This window comes from Kwoniella dendrophila, chromosome 3 (genome assembly GCF_036810415.1).
Source record: "Kwoniella dendrophila CBS 6074 chromosome 3, complete sequence".
In the NCBI taxonomy this organism is placed as follows: Eukaryota; Fungi; Basidiomycota; class Tremellomycetes; order Tremellales; family Cryptococcaceae; genus Kwoniella; species Kwoniella dendrophila.
The window spans coordinates 952,468-971,339 of NC_089478.1; the positions used below are offsets into that span (position 1 = coordinate 952,468).

Genomic DNA, 18,872 nt, shown 5'->3' on the forward strand with positions numbered 1-18,872 from the left:
GAACATTGCCGCAATAATTAATCCCATTTGATATTATACAAAAATGCATGTGATAATGTGGGTTACAAAATGACTATATAGACCGATGTATTGCTTTTTAAGTGATGAATAATATAGTAAACCTGGAAAGTTTACTCTTCCCCCTGCCATACCCATCTTTTAGCTAAATCCCACATACCTTCCCATTTAGGTGTTAACCATTCTTTTGCTTTTAAATCTGATTCAGCATGTCTTGCTCTAAATAATCTAAATGTTCTTTCTGGTACTTCACCTTCCCAAATTAATTCACATTTATTATCTTCTAAACTTTCTGGTCCATCTTGTTCTTGTTCTCCACCATTTGTTTTTGTATTACCATCATCATTATTTTCATCATCATCGTCATCATCATTATTGTTATCATTATCATTGTTATTACCTAAAGGTCTAGCTTCTTCTGTCCAATCAATTCTATTTAATAATAGTTTTTTATAATGTTTAATTGATTTATCTACACCTTCAACTAAAACCAAAGCGAATTTTGGATGAAATATACAAACTCCAGATAATAAATCTGATTTTGCAGTTTCACGTATTTTAAATCTATGTCTACCATTTGTGAGGTATTTGATTCTATAAGTTGAAGTGTTATTTGTATATCAGTAAAAGTTCATAATCAAAAACAATTTACTCACTTGAATACAGCACCGTATATACCTTTCTTTTCTCTTGCTACTAATTGATTATATTCTTTTTCTTTTCTTTGTTCTTGAGTTAATTTTCTATCTTGATTATCTTTTTCATGATTAAAAGCTCTTTGTGCAACTTCTTTTCTAACTTTAGCTTCAACTTTTGTTGGATCTTGTACAGCATCAGAAGTTAAAACTTTCATTAAATTTGCTAATCTAACTTTTGGTTGATCTAAAGGTAATAAACCCATTTTTTGTCTATCTCTTTTATCTTCTAATTCAGCTTGTCTTCTTTGTCTTCTCATTTTTTTTTGTTCTTTTTTAGTTAACATTAATCCTCTTTCTTCATTTAATAATGCAGCTTTCTTTTCATCAACACCTAATATTGGTATAGGATGTTGAATTAAATGTGTAATTAATGAATCTGTATGACTAGTTATGAATTCTAATGAACTTTCTAATTCCTCATATCCTTTTCCTTCAGGTAATATCGCTTTATCCCACCATTCTACTTCAGGAGGTGGTTGACGCTATAAAGGAAAGAAGATGATACATTAGTCAAAGACTCCCTTGTAATCAACTCCATTCAGAACTATATCATACCGAACTCACCTTCAAAGACCTTTCCAAGGTATCGAATTCACTATCCAAACCAGCTTTTCTACTTGCTTCTGCGATTCTTTGTCTTAAAGCTTCCATCTTTTGTTCATTTCTCAACGCATCACCTTGCGCCACATATTTACCTGCTCTTGAAAATTGAAGTTTCTTACTTCTTCTAATCACTGCTTTCTCTTCTTCTGGTATAGGTGTACCTGAGCCTGAACCACCTTGAGGTGCTGTCGATGTCGATGTAGCATAAGGGTTTAACACTGGTGCTGAAGCTGCAGGTGAACCCCTTGAGGATGAATCTGTCACAGCTGCGTTTGCTCTTACAGATGTAAATTTGGGTGCCATAGTTTTATATCTGTCTCTCATAGCTTTCTTTTCATTTTTTTCAACTTCTTGCTGCTGTTGTTGTTGTTGCTGCTGTGACATTAATAAAGGATGTAACGCTATACTACTAACTCCAGGTTGATTTGATGAAGAACCTGTTGCTGTGTTGGAGGATGAGGGAGTTTGAGATTGAACGGAGGGTTTAGGCATTGAACCTGATCCAGATAAATATGGATTTGCTGCCCTAGCATTTAAAGCTTCAATTCTTGCTTTTGCTGCAGCTAATTTATCTGCTATTGTCGCATCCATAGCTGGTTTAGGCGGTAACGCTGCTGGTCCAGGTGCAGATACAGGTGCAGGTGAAGAAGTTCCAGATCCAGTTCCAGCTCCAGCTCCAGGTATAGGTGAACTTCTGACAGCTGCAGCAGCTTCAATTTGTGCTTTTCTAGCTGCTATTTGTGCTCTAATAGCTGCCATATCTAAAGGTGCTCCTGGTGCCGCTGGTTTAGGTAAATTCGAGCTTGAAGAAGGTGAATCCACTTTGGCCCGTTTGGGATCAGGTTGACCTGATGCATAAGCATCAGCAGGTCTACGGCCAGACATCTTGACTGAATCTTCCTTGGGATATTTCAAGCTTCGAGCAAGGGGAAGAAATGTTATGTATAGTTAATGATTTAAATGGACGTCTCTCATCAGGCAAAAGGCAGTATAGTAGTAACCTGTAATTCAAGCTTCAAGGTGGCAAAAGGAACCAAAGACGGAATCAAATTCACACGAGGCAATAGGAAATATACGTTAACGTATTATATTCTTCAGTAGTTTATCGTAATTTATCCCATCTATACTGTCTGTCCGCATAATCCGGAACTGATAAGCTGATAATAAAATGATAAAATGCTGATAAATAACCCACCTCCACTTTTGTGCTTCTCCGCAATATGATGAGTCGTGACGATGATGAAAGCGATATCTTATGCAATATCAATGGTAGAGGCGATCTCACCGAGGTTGAGGTATTTTTGAACATCACCGAACTACAGAAAAATATATATATAAGGAGAACAAACTCACACCTATCTCAAAATAATAGAAAGAGTGTTTAACCGCTGCCTTGCATAAAATAGAAATTAAGCAAATAAATCAAGCTCATGAAAATGTCACTTTCAATAGAAACAAGTATCAAATTAGCAACTGGAAGATCGATTCCTCAATTAGGTTATGGTGTATATCAAGCTAGATCAAAAGAATGTGAAGATGGTGTGAAAGAATCTATAAAAGTTGGCTATAGACATGGTTAGTCAGCTGGATTTTATATCTTCTCTCTGATCAATGACCATAGATCAATAGCTGATGATTCAGTATACAGTCGATAGTGCTCAAGCTTACCATAATGAGGATAGTAAGTTGGTGTCTTTTGACCTGCAAAACAAGGATCACGAGAATCGAGAATTCTCTACAATTGAAGGCTGACAAAAATAACTTTTGAAAACAGTTGTTGGAAGAGCAGTGGTCCAATCGGGATTACCACGATCGGAAATCTTCTTGACAACAAAATATATGCCTTCACATACAGTACATTCAACTGAATCAGTTTATGATATATTGAAAAAATCATTAAAGAAGATCGATAGAACAGGTGATGAGAATCCCTATATTGATTTAATGTTAATTCATGCACCATTTGGTGGTGAACAAGGTCGAAAGAATAATTGGGAAGCTTTAGTTCAAGCTCAAAAAGAAGGTTGGATAAAAGATATTGGTGTTAGTAATTTGTAAGTCTTGAGTAAAACCTTTCATCAATTGTACACTGTATAATCATATATATATATATATATATTGAATCTGATTATTCGTATACTTTTATAGCGGTGTACCTCATTTAAAATCATTACCATCACCTAAACCAGTTATAAATCAAATTGAATTACATCCATTTTGTCAACAAAAAGAAATTGTAAATTATTGTAAAGAAAATGATATTGCTATTCAAGCATATTCACCTTTAATTAGAGCAGATGAAAATAGATATAAAAATCCTGTTTTAATTGAATTAGCTAAAAAATATAATAAGGAAATACCACAGATTTTAATTAGATGGAGTTTACAAAAAGGGTAAGTTCAATTATCATTCCATTAAAAGTACAGTACAGTCGTAGGGCAAAAGAATAATTTGACTGATATTTATCCCAACATTCCCATTTCATTTGTTGTTAAATAGGTACATACCATTACCTAAATCAACTACACCATCAAGAATTAAAACTAATGCAGATGTATATGATTTCGAATTATCTTCAGAAGATATGAAATCTTTAGATGGTTTAGATGAAGGTGCAAAAGGTGCTTGTACTTGGAATCCAGTTGACCAACCTTGAACGACTATCGTTTGATTAATGTATCGAAACAGCGCTTCAAGAACACAATTTCTTTAAGCTGGACGATATACTTGCTGTAGATTTTTATTGAACAACATTGTACATAATTCATGGAACAGAAAAGCAGATGTGGAATGTAAATCAAATATGTATATAGATATATCGCACCAATCAAGCCTGACATCGGTCAACCACCTATCATTCTATCGAGACTACTATTACAGATACAAAGTCGTTATACGATACATACATACCAACATATTTTATCCTTTCGTCCAAGAGCATGATTAGTTCCAAAAATCTGAACATAAATTATAGATGGTTATTATCCTTGAAAAGCATATTTTTCTCTAAGTTGTTTCCCAAATGCAAACATCTGTAGCGGAAGTGAGAGATATAAGTGTTCATCAGTATATGTTAACTCAGGGATTGAGTGAACTCATATATGTTTGCCTGATAGAATTCCGTGTGATGCAAAAGTAGAAACTCACGATAAATGGACATGGTATACCTAAAATCGCGACACAAGCTAATAATGTATTACCCCAACCCCAATCTAATTTTACAAACATCTCAGTAGCGAATAAAGGTAATATACAAGCTACAATCGACCGAGCCTTAAATCCGAGAAATCTTTGTATCAGTATTCTTACATGTTGAAATTACAAATGACGTGAACAAAAGTTATGGCTTGAGAAGTGAATACAACTTACAGCTGTAGCTCCTGCAATTGCGGCTGCTGAATAAGGATGAAAAGCATCGACCAAGCTGATGAATATGAAACATAGTATCAGTTTGTCTTGCTTCAGAGTTCAGATGTTTAGGCCTATGGAATGGCAACTCACAAATTCTGTATAGTATTGAACGGTAACACAAGACCTATACCGATAATCCATTGTCCTATTATAGGCGCTATCCAATGCGTTTGTGAATTTGCTGTCCAGCCCTATTTGACGATAATTTAGTATTTGTTCTGTTAATGCTTAGGAAGAGCTAGTAGAGTACGTACATATATGAACAATCCAATAGGCATGAGAATCATCCCACGGGCAGTCAAGACAAGCTAGAAGACGATCGACAATGAGCTTTATAGACCGTTTCCCAAGAGAAGAAATGTAACACTTACTCGGTATTCAGGTTGACCTTTATCACCGTTTCTTTTTGATAGGTATTTATATATCCTATCTTGACAATTCGCAGCTACTACAGCAGCTGAACAGAATCCCAAACCTAAAGCATGACATGATGACAAGAAACACGATCAGCTTAATGCTTGAGGCAAAACACATATAAGAACAGCGTTGAATAGAGCGAGACGCTGAATGATTAGACTGTAAAGACATTCAACTCACCTAGACCCAGATATGAAAGTGGTAAAGTTCCTCTAGGCCATTCGTAAGAAAATAAATCAGATTGCGAGAAAGGTGGTTTACCAAATAATAGTGGTATAGTAGTTAAGAATAGATAGATCAAGCCTAGAGGCATATACATTGATCAGTTCGGAAAAGGAAGAAACCCCTTTTTGGCAGACGACGGTAAAAAGTCGAGACCAGATGACTTACCGTACAAATAAGCATAATACATGGAAAAGGCAAACGCAACAGGATTTGTGAATAATAATCTAGGTGGTCTTGAGAACGCTCTACCGTAAACAGCTAACATTTCAGATCTAGTAACCATTGCCGGCATCCAAGATAAATCGGGTATCCATCTACGAGGATTCAGTAAAGAGGGCTTCGATTCCGATATTGTGCCAATAGTTGATTCAGGCGAATTGTGTATAGATTGATAAACCAATATCTTCTTTATAACTCTTAACGATTTTTTCCCCAAAGAGACATACGTTTCATTAGCTTTATAGGTGGAGGGCATGAGGATAGAAGGCAAAAAGATATTTTATGGAGAATGGATCGATGCTTTGACTTACGGAGCATATGTTTCCTTCATTACCGCAAATAGCAAAACAGTATTGAGAGTACACAGAATAGTCATGAAATAGTATGCCCATCTCCAGCCTAGACCCAATAGCCATATTCCTATCATATTGCCTAAAATAGGTCCAGCCTATGACCGATAAAGAAGGTAAGCGGTGAGACAATATTTACAGATGATAATGCCAAAACAAATCCAAGGTCAACATGAAAGGGAAGCGTACCAAGGGTCCTAAAGCGTATATCGAGATGGGTTTACCTCTTTGTGAAGGTTCATACAGCTATTGTGGTATTGCATGTCACAATCAGTCCATGACTCGTTGAGGAGATATATATATATATATATATTCAATAAATAGTCCACACTTACATCTGCGCAGGTTGCTACGCCTAAAGAAGGAGGTACAGAACCAAACACCCCACAGAAGCTATATACAATGAAAATACCGTCAGTATGCGAATGGAACTTTAGAATAATCACTTACAAACGCAAAACGATTAGGGTCACCATACTGTCATGGGGGAGAATACTCTCGTTAGCTTCATTAATGTAACATGTCTTCATATGTTTATATTATGCTCACTTATTTGAGAATCCGGTACCTAAAAAGAAAACACAATATATGACTTGAGAAGATAAATAAGCTATCTGTCTACCGTATAATTCGGATATGGGGGCAAATATGAAGGGTCCAGTTCTGTATCCAATATAAGTTCAAGTATCAGACATTAAGCATTAATCATTACAATACCTGACAAATCGGAATTGGATTAGAAGATGAGTTTTTCAATCGCTTACCCTAAACCTAAAACATAAGCACCAGGAATCAAAACACCGACTTTAAATCCAACATTGAATTCATCTCTGACAAGATGTATACCAGGTATACCTATTGAACTTCCAGATGTTGATATAAACCCAGTCAATAATAATGTTGTGGTTATTCCCATTTTACGCCTTTTGTTCCAATTTCTAGGATTACTTGAAGAAGTTTCGTATTCTTCTGATATTCTTCTTGCTTCAACTGTCGACATGGAAGTTAAGGTAGTTTTTAACGGATTTGATTGTTGATTTTTATCGATTCTCGTGTTTGATCTCTTCCTTGAAGGAAAGGATTTGGCATTGTTGTTTTTCTGCTGTAGAGATGGTTGACGTGGATCAAATGAGCTTGATGAAGAAGGAGATGATGGTGGTTGAGCTGTTACATCTTCAACGGGTCTTTCTGGCTCGATATTGATTCTATCTGTATTCACGCCTTGATCGAATGTACTATGTGCTGCGTTTCCATTATCATACGAGTTATCCTTATCAACAACAACATGACCTAATTCAAGGTCAATTCCATCTTTCATTCTTAGTTTGACTATACAACCAATTTGCTGGATGAATCAGTCGCGTCACTCTTTCCAAGTGTATTGTTATTATAGTGATGACGAATATCGCTCAAATATATTCCAAATTGAAACTCGGACAGAAAATTGCCAGCTGCAGGTGAAGACTATATAAACAATTGGTGATGATACTGTTGACTATAGATACTAAGCATAGTCGAGTCGATATGGGATAATGATTATCATGACAAATAATGAAATCTAGTATATGTTTTTAATGGTCACAAGGATGATCTTCAATGTGATCTAATCTATCGAAATATCCAAAGTTATGAGTATTTACAGAATTAAACCGTAGAAACCGGCCGCGGTTATTCACTTGATCTAGGCACCATCAAAAGCATCTACTGTATATACCATCAACATTAATCATCATTCACTTCCGATTCATTCCGAAGGCAATATGTACAACCAGTAATGAACACTCAATTTGATGCGAAAGATAGCCGAATAATTCATCAGATGTTTAACCTTAGATGTTAATGATTTGGTGCAGCGATTGACTAGATCTTTGACTTAGAGTGGGGTAGATTAAGTGATCTCGATTGCTCTTTCATGTGCAATCTAGTAAACATATGGTCTTTTAGCCTTAAAATAGGAATGTAAAGTGCGAGAGTTTCCGAGCTGAAATTGATAATCCATTCGCACATTGAATAGTGGAGACATGAATGGGATAAGTCATCCTGTTTCATGGAAGCCAGAAAACCAACCAAGGCAATTAATCGAAGCAGAAAGAGCAGTGATGTAAGAGATATATGCTATTTCATATTTCGATATGTATTTGGTATTTTTACTAGTACAACGACAAAAACTAAATCACGATTCTTCCTGGCATTCCGGTCCGTCCTCCCGTATTCAACGATCCTGATAATCCTAACATGATAATCCAGATCATTATTGAATATTTTCTGGTATATCAATCACTAGAAAGAGACGCAACTTGTCAGCAGGTTGCCTAAGCTTTCATAATTTTCCAGAAAAAATAAACTCACTATGACCCATTCTCTCCACTTTTGTTCTTAAATACCTTTCCAATTCCACCCCATGAGCAGCACCTGAACCTATAAGGCCTACACCTGATCTTCTTTCTCTCCAATCTTTATATTCTTTTTCTTCATCTATAACATTAGCATCTTGATTATGATTATGATTATTATCAGAATGTATATGTTCATTTTGAGTACTACATTTCCAATCTCTTGGAGTCATTCCAACTCTTTCAATGATTTTAATACCTTCTTTTTGTAAACCTTCAACTTTTTCAGGATTATTAGTTAATAATCTAATACCTTCTTCGTTTGTACCTAAACCTAAATCTTTCAATATTTCAGCTGCAACATCATATTTTCTCTCATCTGCTCCATGACCTAATAACAAATTTGCTGTAACTGTATCATTACCTAGATCCTGTAAATTGTATGCTCTAATCTTTTCTAATAATCCTATTCCTCTACCCTCCTGTCTTAAATATATCACTACTCCTCTACCAGGTACTGTTCTTCCATTGTTCGTAGGTAATGCCGCTGATGATGAAGGTGAAGATGATCTTGAAGGTTCAGGTGTGGGTAATACTTTGTCCAAATTATGATGACCATGAGCATGTTGATGGAAATGTTGACTGACTTGAGATTTCAAATGTTGTGGTAAAGCAATTTGACGTAAAGCTTCATCTAATTGTTCACCACAATCACATCTCATTGAACCAATAGTTTCACCTGTATAACATTCGGAATGAATCCTTACTAAAGCTTTCACATCGTTATGATCTTCTTGTTCCGTGCCAGTATTATTTGAATCCATTTCGATATCATTTTCCGTTGTGTTAGGGTTTGATTCAGTTTGACCAGGTAATAATCTACCTACATAAGCACCTCTTACAATACGTTCCATTTCAGTTTCACCTTCTCTCCATTTTGAATCTAATGATATACTTCTAATCTCTCTTCTACCTTTAGGTGCCAATTTCTTCAATTTCGAATCTAGTTGTATAGGATCAATCACAATAGCTAAATGTTCTTTTGCATCAACTGAATTATGATATAAATGTAAGAATAATTCTCCATGCGGTGTAGGTATTCTTGTTCTTGCCATACATCTAACTTTTGCTCTTCCGACTTGCGGTATAGAGTTAGGTATTATAGATAAAGAAGAATGATTAGGATGGAAATAATTTGATGATGAAGGTGAAGCTAATTGTAACGTTTGAGACATTGGTGTCGGATCCATGGACATTTTCCTCTTAGGTCTATCTTTCCCTACCGAGCCGGACAATGGCGAATGTGGACTTTTACTTGTAGGTATAGGGATAGAATTAAGTGTTGAAGAGGAGGAAGTCGCTTGATTTTGCGATTGTGCTTTGGCTTTAGCCTCTGCTTCTAATCGTAATCTTTCACTCCTCGGCGCTTGTGTTGATCGCATATTGAGTTTTGGTGGTTGAATGGAAGGAGATGTAGGTCTAGATTCATCACAAGATGCATATGCACCTGTTCGTGCTGAAAAGGTGCATCTATCAGCATGAGTTCCTCTTTACAGTTTCTTGTTATATGTATATTACAGAGATCTTATAACGATGAACTCACCTCCATGACCGAAATGATGTCTACTAATCTTTTCACTTCCAGCAATGACAGCACTGATCATCAAAGCATCCATTGGACTATCTCTCCTAGGTAAAGATTTCTTTTTTTCACTTTGACCACCATGACCAGAACTTTGTTGTTGAGATGATGACGATGAAGGTAGAGGACCTAGATTTGTAGAATCGGAAGTAAGGAAAGATAAAACATCTAAATCTCCTTGAGTGGGTGATGAATATGCTTGAGAGTGTGACATTGTTCTTGTTGAAGGCATAGTAAAGTTGAACAAATTTCAATCAAGGTAACTAACTATTCACAAGGTATCTTGATAAAAATAAGTGAAAATATCTATACCGTCGTCGAAAGATGAGGAATATCCGGTCAAGTCCGTATTATCGCCCTTATGCCTATGATCAGTGGAGTCGATGTCTTGATGTCTTGCCGATCAATTTTATGAGCTTTTTTTTTGTAGTTTGGTGCCAAATCTATCCAACAATCTGTTTTGACTTATTTGTATGTGCGACTTGAATAATGAATGAGTTTTAACAGTAACAAATATTGCTCGTTGCTCGGCAGACGATCACCATATGGAATATCCCTACATTCGATGTTGTTGCTAGCAGTAAATCGGGATTTCACCATCATTTGTCAGCTTACAGGTATTTTGACTAAGCTTAACGACATATACGACATATACATCGGTTATTTCCGGCGGGCTGGAAACGGAGAAAACCTTACTTAACCTTTTATAGGTAAAGCTCTTATAAATCTGGTAATTAATATATTAAATATTGCGTGATGCGTTCGATTTCTTTACATAGGTTGCTCATATAAGCTGACCAGCTCACACATGTCATCAACGTGACTTTTATAACGGTCGGTTTCACTCAAAGGGGTAATTTGATTAAATTATTATATTATAGTACTGTATTATATTTGATTTATCGCTACCAGTCTCGGTAGCGAGAGATGTCTTTAGACAATCCGCGAAGAGGTGATCTACCTAATCCAATGTTTTGCAGGAAGTGCCTAGATGAAGATGAACAGTGGATAAATTGTGCTCATAGACTAATCAAGTTAAAAATGGAAACAGAAAGGGAAAAAGATGTTAGTTTTCAATTGAATAGCGAAAGTGGTACCGATATCATTCAAGATGTTATTGAAATTTGGGTATCAGCGCTCAGATATGATAAGATTAGAGGTAATGAGTTTGAAAATTGCGGTGCTAATCAATCAGTCTTCGCTACCGGTCGTTCATACAAAGATGAGTCATATCAAGGTTCCTTCAATCATGTTCATGAGCTTCCGACAGGTATATAAGGTTGACAGATTGACTACCGATAAGATGTACTCATCCACTCACATACGCAAAGATAATCACATACACGTAGCGACAGGCAATAGTACCCAGATCTCAACTCGAAGGAAAACATCTAATCATCAAAGATAAATCAGAACAACATGTCCGCAACTGCTACTGATCCAGCTTATGCTGCCATTAGCAATATCAACTTTACTGGAGGATTCCCAACTTCAGCAGATTTAGCTCCTTCAATAGTATTCATCGTATTGGTGAGTAATAGTTCATTCTTCAGATATTCCTGCGGTAGATTGGTGACCAATTCATCCATTTCATCCTTTTCAGTACGCTATATGTACACCATTACTATTTTGGAGATGGTTAGGAAAATCAGATCGAACAGTAATTTTAATCAGACCAACTATATTCCTTGTTTGTAGAATAGCTATGTGCGCTATAAGAGCTTATATGGCTAAGAACAAATATGGTGAAGGTTTATTAAGTGAGTATACCTATTTAAGAACTCTGTCTTATGTAACATCTTCTAATCATGTTCCTATCTATCAATAGTCGCCGAACTTGTCTTAGTATCAGTTGGTTATCTGTTCTTGATCGATCCAGTTGTTGGATGTTTCAATCGTCAAATTGAATATCAAATGTCAAAAGATGAAAGACCAAGATGGGTTAACAGATTAACCTGGTAAGTCGTTGGTGATTCATCTTACCTACTTTGAATTGTTAGATCGTTTGCCACATTGAAACACCATATATACTAATTTCCCTTCTTTCAACTAGGTTAATCAGGATTTTGGTTATAACCTCGATCATAACAGCTGTTGCTGCATCATCATTAATCTCCAGTGCTTTATCCAATCCAGATCAATTGAGTACTGTAACAGGATTAAGGAAAGCAAGTATAATCATCGCATTTGGTAAGTTTTGCCTTTCACTTCTCCACCATACACCTCAGCATATCCTGCTTCAATCAGCTTCTTCGGGACACGATTGTAAAAGCAGTAAGCCGACACCTCATGTTTTTCCTCATACCTATAGCATGTGTTGTCGTTTGTGCTATAGCTACTATTTTAACTTCATTCCATTTCAAACTTGATATGAGAGGAACAATATACATTTTAGCTTTATGTGGTTGTCTCATCGTGGTATCAGTTTATAGAGTTGTTCAAACTTATTCAAGTAATCCTAGTGCTGCAGTAAGATCAAGAGTAGCATTTTGGGTTTTGCAAATGCTTTCTGAATTGTAAGTTTTTATGACCTGCCACCTGTTGAAGAGAGAGAAACCAGGGAGCTAATTGTGTATTGATCTCCTCTGATACTGTAGTTTTGCATTTGTATTGATTATCGCCATCTCAATTCCAAGTTGGTTCCCAGGAGAGCAAGGTAGAAATCAATTAAATGGCAATAGTATAGAGTCAAATAATACAGTAGAACTCTCAGCTCAAGGTCGTTCTCCAAGCGGTCAAGGTCGGAAGGAATACGTGTAAACATGTCACAAAAGCACAGACTAGTAATTGCAAACAGACACATATAGATAAGGCTAGATGAAATCGATATTCCTGTTACAATTTAGAAATGTAATATTATACCCTTTACTCGAGTAATTACCTATGCATAGAATACTATCCCAATAAGCTTGAGTTAAGTCACATGCATATTGACACCACATTGAATCTAATTGTATTGCAGCTGAATTGACGCAATAACAGTTCTTTGTGATACCAATTAGGGTTTCCCTGCCATTTTCAGATTAGCGGGATCAAAATCGTCATTACAAGACTGTATTGAAGTGCTTTCGAGCGATATGACTAGCGGATACTTCAGCTGGGAAAGCGTTTGTATGGAAAAGACCTGTCAGATTGGAAGCGATTTCCATACCGAGATTGACTATTTAAACAGTTGACAAATCAATCGATACATCTAGTTACAGGGAATTGGCTTCTTGGCAACATTTTTGGTCAGAATGCTATACACTTAGCTTCTTTATGGTGAAGCTAACGCTTTCGGTTGACCTGCTTCATTTAATGTATATAAAGCGTATAAATACAAGCTAATCTAAATTTCATTCTTACTGATATTCTTTCTTTACGATTGAATACAGCCACCCCTTACTCACTAGTTATTACACCTTCGCAAAGATAATTCACTGACCAGAGCGAACACAACAATATGTCAAAATCTGTAAAATTGGATCAAGTTAATTTTGCAGGTGGATTACCTAACGAGAAAGATTTGATACCTGCTATAATCTATTTAGTAGCTGTAAGTTAAGTCATTATCATTATATTCAGTCCAACAACTTGTATAAACTAATAAATATCACTATAATTCGATTCTTAGTATGTGTTAAGCAGTCCAATCCTTTATTGGAGAATTATTAATCCTCAACATCGTACCAAATTGTTAATATACCCGACTATATTTCATACTTGTAGAATTATCATGTTAATTATAAGGATCATTATGGCTAAAATTGATTATGGTGAAGGGTTATTCAGTATGTTTTCTATATCTTACCCTGTTATCGATTTGAACCAATTCACAGGGCTAATATTAATTATGGGGACTTGTAGTAGCGGAATTTGTCTTCGTTTCGATCGGTGTTTTCTTCTTAATTTCGACTGTTATATCTTGTTGGGAGCTCCAATTGGAGTCAGAGATTAAGAAAGAAGATCAGCCAAATTGGATAAAACAATTGGGCAGGTGAGTTCCAAACTAAATTGACAGGATCCGATGGATGAACTACTTGTAATGTTCAATTAATTGGAAAACTTATAGACTGATCATGTTTTTCATTATCAAAATCAGGTTACTATCTTTGACTATTTGGGCATCCATAGCCACGTCAGTGGCCGGATCTTCTATGATTTCATCAGCATTAAAACATCCTGATAAATTACATGTTGTAACTGGCCTGCGAAGAGCTGGTAATTTACTTTCTTTGGGTGAGTAATCAGTAGTCAGCATTTTGGTCATATCAGCTACAGTATCCTTCAAATTCAGAATTGGAAGTCTGTAAATCGGTGAGGGGAAACATTTTAGATCATCAGAAAGCTGATTTCAGATTTATTACCTTGACTCAATTAAAATTAACAGCTGTTGTGATGATAGCAATATGCTCAACCCTATATACGCAATATCGATTTAAATTATCCAAGCGAGGTACTTTGTTTCTGTGCTCAATATACCTCAACGTCCTTATAGTTTCTATCTATGGGGTCGTAAGGAATTTCATGTCGGATCCTGACTCAAATGTGAGGGGAAGAGCAGCATTTTGGATTTGGCAAATGGTTTTTGAGTTGTAAGTATTGTATACTGTATCTGGTATAATTTCCTACAGTAGTTATGCAGAGATAATCTTTCGTATAAAATTCTGCAAAAAGCGTAATATATAATGTAGTTGAAGGCTAATCCAAATAAAATTTTCTCAATTAACAGTATCGCCTTCGTTATGCTCGTCTCGGTATCTCTACCAAAATGGTTTCCAGGTAATGGACAAAAACCAAGAGAACAGGACCATAAGGCACTGGACAATACCGCTGATGGTACTGTATGAAAACCGAAGAAGCAGTCATTGGATTATGTTAGAAGGCATTACAATTGTGGAATTTTATATAGACTGGCAAGAGATTATATGTTACATTGATGATGAGGACATGGCTATGGTACAACAACAAACTACTGATATCATTACATTTTGTGGATTTGTTTTTCTTCGTGGATTCTCGTTTTTCTATTCTATAATTAAATTCATACCAATTCTCTATTCTATCTAATCGTACTGTAAATATAGATTACTTTTTTCATTTATTCTAAGTTAATTGTTCACCATTTAAGAAGTTTATCTATGTTTTTGAGACTGATAAGCCAGAAGGAAAGATACCTATCTTCAGTTTAACAACTTTTCACAGATGCTTTCTTCAATTCATTAATGAATCATGGTAAAATGGTTCATCATTTTCATCATTCAATTCATTTGCTCCACCCCATTGCCTACCTTGATCTTCAGGTTCCTATAAATTAGTTTTGATCCAAACAAATAAGCCACATATCTTTGTCTTTTTCGTTTGAATAATCGTCATCATCACTTACCTGAATTTCAAATTCATTTCCTCTTCTTACGACTTTCCTTCCTAAATGATCTTTACCCATTTCTTCAATTGGAAGATCTCTTTTACCCATTCTTTTCTTTCCTCCTCCACCATTGACAGTGGAAGAAAGTGTATTGGAGATACCACTGATATTGTCATCGTTTGCATTATTTGACTTCAGTCGGTCATTTATACTGTCAAGTATATCATTCGAGGCATTTGATTTATTTGACCTTCCATTTGTAGATGGACTGTTTTGATTCAAATAACCTAGATTGTTCAAAGGCGGATCACCAGTCAAACCTGATCCACGCTTTTGAGCAGGGTTGTGCTGTACTAAAACACCAGAACGATATTCTTCTGGTCTTGATGGGGAGCTATATACAGGGGCTGAGTACGAAGATGAAGAACCAGGAGATGATGATAATGCAGGTGGAACAAGTACAGAATCAATTTGATTTATAGGTGATATTGGCATACCGGTATTTGGTGAAGAAGTCATGATTATTGGTGAATTCTTATTGGCGTCAAAAGGTGAAATCGAGTTTTGTGATGATATAATCTGCGAATAGGGAACACCATCAACAAGTTGTATATATATAGTCACATTATTATAAAACGATTCGATAACGGTAAGGGGAATATCCAAGGAAAATTTGTATTGTAATAGGACAAACTTACATCACTTAAACCTGTTGGTGCACCTAAACTCAAAGTCGTTGAGAGTAGAATTGTGGCTAAATAGGTAGCTTTCATTTTGACTCGACTCGACAATCACGTTTGCTTCTATTTATTTCTCGATTATACAGTATGTTATGGGCTCTGTGAGTCTTGCGAGATTATTAGGTGTTCACTCGGTTGTGTGTGCGAAGAAAGAAACATGTTATTATTAGAAAAATCATCTTCAGTATTTATGCGAGTACCTTAGTAATGTTTGCAGCAGGCCAAGAATACTGTTCATGCAGGTGATAGTGCGAAAAAACGATATGACGATGGCAAAGCGCTAAGAAATCTAGCTGGACCGGCTAATCTTCGAGAGGGCTTTGTTGGTTAGTATTGTAATCACAACCGATTAATCACCTGAATTTGTTAAATGATAATGTAATATCGCGGCCGTAAGAGAAGTCCGGCCAGTATCAAAAGCCATGAACGCAACGATGAACAAGATAGATCGCGGTGTGTGTATGGTCCTTTTGAAGATCAATAAACCTATTTGTCAGATCGATATTGACTTACAAATTTGCATCTCATGCATTTCACCTAGACTTATAATCTCGGAACGTCGTGTCCATACGATTTTATTCGACATATTTAAACATCTATTTGTATGTGACAATACCTACATACGTGTTAGTGCAAGCCGGCATTGATATGTTGATTCGCAACCGATTGAATCTTGATGACTAACTCAATAGTTTTCATTGCATGTGTATCTAAGCATTACTTAAATCCCTTCTTTCCCAAACTTGAATAACAGTTTCACCTAAGAAAACGATTTCTGGTGTAACGTTTTCGACTCTTAAATCTTGTAATTCTATCCACTTTTCACCCTGATTTTCTTTGACGTCCTGATCATCATCCTGCTTTCTAACAGTATTATTGTTTGAAGCATTATGTTGTCCTGCTCTAACATGTATTTTCCAAGTAAGTGCATTTTCTTCACTACTATCATTTGCTTTCTTCTTTTTAGCTGTTATACCCGGTCCTGTACCTGATGTTTCAGTTGACGCTTTGGTTGTATCTAATGTAACGTTCGATAATAGATCATATTGTGTGTGCATTGGATCAGTTGGTTTTGGATCAACATCTAATAAAAGAGAATGTGCAACTTGATGAGCAAAATATTCTAATGATTACTAGGTCAATAGATGGAAAGTACTTACATTCACTGACATCTACACCTTTCAAAGGGAAATTAACGATAGTTGGATTTCGTTCCGAAACAAAGTTATTTTTAGTGAATCTCTTTATGTGCAAAATTAAATATGGTGGAAGCATAGTAAGGTGGTGACGTTTTAGCGTTGGACCGAATTCTTGTGTTGTTTTACCATCAAATTTAGCTAAAATAGTAGATAACGGTACTTGAGGAATAATCTTTTTTTCATTCACGTCAGTGAATAACGGAGTTGCCGGTAAATCAAGGGCAAGGAAAAGGAAAGGAGATGAGATAGTTTGCATATCTAGAAAAGAAAAGGAAGAAGAGCCGTATATAAATTAGCATATTTCGCACTTTGGGTTACGATTGGCTGTAAGTCATGAATTGAATGCTAGCGGAAACTCACCTCTTCCAATATCAAAAACGGGTCTTGAATATTCTTTATGTATTATGACTTGTTGAGTTTGAATTTGAACTTTACCTTGAAACGTTTTATATATAATTGAAGAATTTGATTTTTTTGTACCACCTAAATCTCTATGTAAAGTATTTATTAACCAAGATAAAAATTCTACTGGATCACCTTGTTCAGTCATTTTAAATTTACCTTGACTTCTTTTATTGACTTCTTGTAAGAATTCATGTGGTGAAATTTGTGATTTAAACAATTTTGAATTCCATAATCTTTTCGTTAATGTTGATAACCTTAAAACTAATTCTGTTGGTTTTTTATCTTCTTTCAATTCTGGTGTATTTGGATCTAAGAAGAAATTCCTTATTGGTGGTATATGAAGCAACAATTGTAAAACTACATTCAAATAATCATTCTTCTTTATATTGTTGATACCTATATAACCTGGTCTATATATTTGATTATTTAACGTATAAGAAGATGATTGTTGATTTTTCGATAATTTAATCAAATCTTTCGTCGTATATCTTGGGTTTAATACATTGATTATATCGTTAAGTGATGGATCCGATACAAGATATCCCTCAGGTAATACGTAAAACTAAGTAGAGCAGAAAGAAACTATGTTAGCTTTCTCTATTTATTGAGATAAATATCAACATTCGACTTACCTTCTCTGTGGACAGGTTCAACCAGACTCTGTGATTCTCTCCTACTGCATGTCTATATGCCCAACTTCCTCTACCCCTACCTTGGAAGTATTTCCCACACACCAAACAAGCATATACATTAATGTTACTAAGTGACTTTGAACATAACCTTTCGAAATCGAAATCGAGGTTCTGACGCGATATCTTTGATCACGAATTACGTTAGCATTCAATGCTAATGCAAACTTGATGTGAATCAGTATGAAGTCACTTACAGTGTCCAGATACATGTCTCTATGGGTACCATCATCCTCTTCTTCATGCTTGATTTGTTCCTCTTCCTCTTCATCATCACTTGAATCCGGTTGCACAACAGCAGATGAGGATGCAACAGGCAAAGTTGGTGCTGAAGTCACTGCAGGAGCTGATGAATCGCCGTTCGTGTGTCCGTTAACTTGCTGAGTGAACGTCGAAGGAGAAGACGGAGCCGCCCCTGCCACCGAGGAATCCTCCAGTCTCTGCCGCTTAGCGGCCGGTGGTGAAGTAGGCAGTGAAGACATTGTAATGGAAGCAAACGGGTTTGCAAGAGATGCCCTAAGACGATCTAGTTTATCTAACTTCCGCTACAGGTATAGATTGTATCGCCGAGTGGT

The 18,872-nt window shown here is 36.0% G+C and overlaps 9 protein-coding genes across 9 annotated transcripts; 4 read left to right on the top strand and 5 right to left on the bottom strand.

Annotated features, from left to right (window-relative positions):
• Positions 1 to 131: 131 nt before the first annotated feature.
• L201_002658 (uncharacterized protein) lies at positions 132 to 2,204 on the bottom strand (the record flags this gene model as incomplete). Its single annotated transcript, XM_066218432.1, has 3 exons — positions 132 to 612; positions 675 to 1,198; positions 1,281 to 2,204. The coding sequence occupies 3 exons, from the start codon at positions 2,202 to 2,204 to the stop codon at positions 132 to 134; spliced, it is 1,929 nt and encodes a 642-aa protein (XP_066074529.1).
• A 551-nt stretch (positions 2,205 to 2,755) lies between these two features.
• Positions 2,756 to 3,976, top strand: L201_002659 (uncharacterized protein; the record flags this gene model as incomplete). The annotated part of the gene is made up of 5 exons (XM_066218433.1): positions 2,756 to 2,894; positions 2,968 to 3,000; positions 3,094 to 3,373; positions 3,468 to 3,713; positions 3,820 to 3,976. The coding sequence occupies 5 exons, from the start codon at positions 2,756 to 2,758 to the stop codon at positions 3,974 to 3,976; spliced, it is 855 nt and encodes a 284-aa protein (XP_066074530.1).
• Positions 3,977 to 4,301: 325 nt separating this feature from the next.
• Positions 4,302 to 7,260, bottom strand: L201_002660 (uncharacterized protein; the record flags this gene model as incomplete). Its single annotated transcript, XM_066218434.1, has 14 exons — positions 4,302 to 4,352; positions 4,468 to 4,593; positions 4,690 to 4,744; positions 4,822 to 4,922; positions 4,986 to 5,039; positions 5,103 to 5,206; positions 5,329 to 5,451; positions 5,539 to 5,789; positions 5,904 to 6,040; positions 6,132 to 6,188; positions 6,278 to 6,335; positions 6,393 to 6,419; positions 6,492 to 6,605; positions 6,707 to 7,260. 14 exons carry the CDS (start codon positions 7,258 to 7,260, stop codon positions 4,302 to 4,304), a joined length of 1,812 nt encoding a protein of 603 aa, XP_066074531.1.
• Positions 7,261 to 8,193: 933 nt separating this feature from the next.
• L201_002661 (GTP cyclohydrolase II) lies at positions 8,194 to 10,149 on the bottom strand (the record flags this gene model as incomplete). The annotated part of the gene is made up of 3 exons (XM_066218435.1): positions 8,194 to 8,222; positions 8,292 to 9,791; positions 9,879 to 10,149. The coding sequence occupies 3 exons, from the start codon at positions 10,147 to 10,149 to the stop codon at positions 8,194 to 8,196; spliced, it is 1,800 nt and encodes a 599-aa protein (XP_066074532.1).
• Positions 10,150 to 10,844: 695 nt separating this feature from the next.
• L201_002662 (uncharacterized protein) lies at positions 10,845 to 11,195 on the top strand (the record flags this gene model as incomplete). Its single annotated transcript, XM_066218436.1, has 1 exon — positions 10,845 to 11,195. The coding sequence occupies one exon, from the start codon at positions 10,845 to 10,847 to the stop codon at positions 11,193 to 11,195; it is 351 nt and encodes a 116-aa protein (XP_066074533.1).
• A 141-nt stretch (positions 11,196 to 11,336) lies between these two features.
• L201_002663 (uncharacterized protein) lies at positions 11,337 to 12,677 on the top strand (the record flags this gene model as incomplete). Its single annotated transcript, XM_066218437.1, has 6 exons — positions 11,337 to 11,447; positions 11,521 to 11,677; positions 11,746 to 11,875; positions 11,971 to 12,107; positions 12,229 to 12,433; positions 12,515 to 12,677. The coding sequence occupies 6 exons, from the start codon at positions 11,337 to 11,339 to the stop codon at positions 12,675 to 12,677; spliced, it is 903 nt and encodes a 300-aa protein (XP_066074534.1).
• Positions 12,678 to 13,359: 682 nt separating this feature from the next.
• On the top strand, positions 13,360 to 14,143 carry L201_002664 (uncharacterized protein; the record flags this gene model as incomplete). The annotated part of the gene is made up of 4 exons (XM_066218438.1): positions 13,360 to 13,452; positions 13,531 to 13,687; positions 13,764 to 13,893; positions 13,999 to 14,143. The coding sequence occupies 4 exons, from the start codon at positions 13,360 to 13,362 to the stop codon at positions 14,141 to 14,143; spliced, it is 525 nt and encodes a 174-aa protein (XP_066074535.1).
• Positions 14,144 to 15,110: 967 nt separating this feature from the next.
• Positions 15,111 to 16,037, bottom strand: L201_002665 (uncharacterized protein; the record flags this gene model as incomplete). Its single annotated transcript, XM_066218439.1, has 3 exons — positions 15,111 to 15,203; positions 15,283 to 15,843; positions 15,963 to 16,037. 3 exons carry the CDS (start codon positions 16,035 to 16,037, stop codon positions 15,111 to 15,113), a joined length of 729 nt encoding a protein of 242 aa, XP_066074536.1.
• Positions 16,038 to 16,714: 677 nt separating this feature from the next.
• On the bottom strand, positions 16,715 to 18,779 carry L201_002666 (uncharacterized protein; the record flags this gene model as incomplete). Its single annotated transcript, XM_066218440.1, has 5 exons — positions 16,715 to 17,088; positions 17,165 to 17,461; positions 17,564 to 18,170; positions 18,241 to 18,423; positions 18,495 to 18,779. The coding sequence occupies 5 exons, from the start codon at positions 18,777 to 18,779 to the stop codon at positions 16,715 to 16,717; spliced, it is 1,746 nt and encodes a 581-aa protein (XP_066074537.1).
• Positions 18,780 to 18,872: the final 93 nt, after the last annotated feature.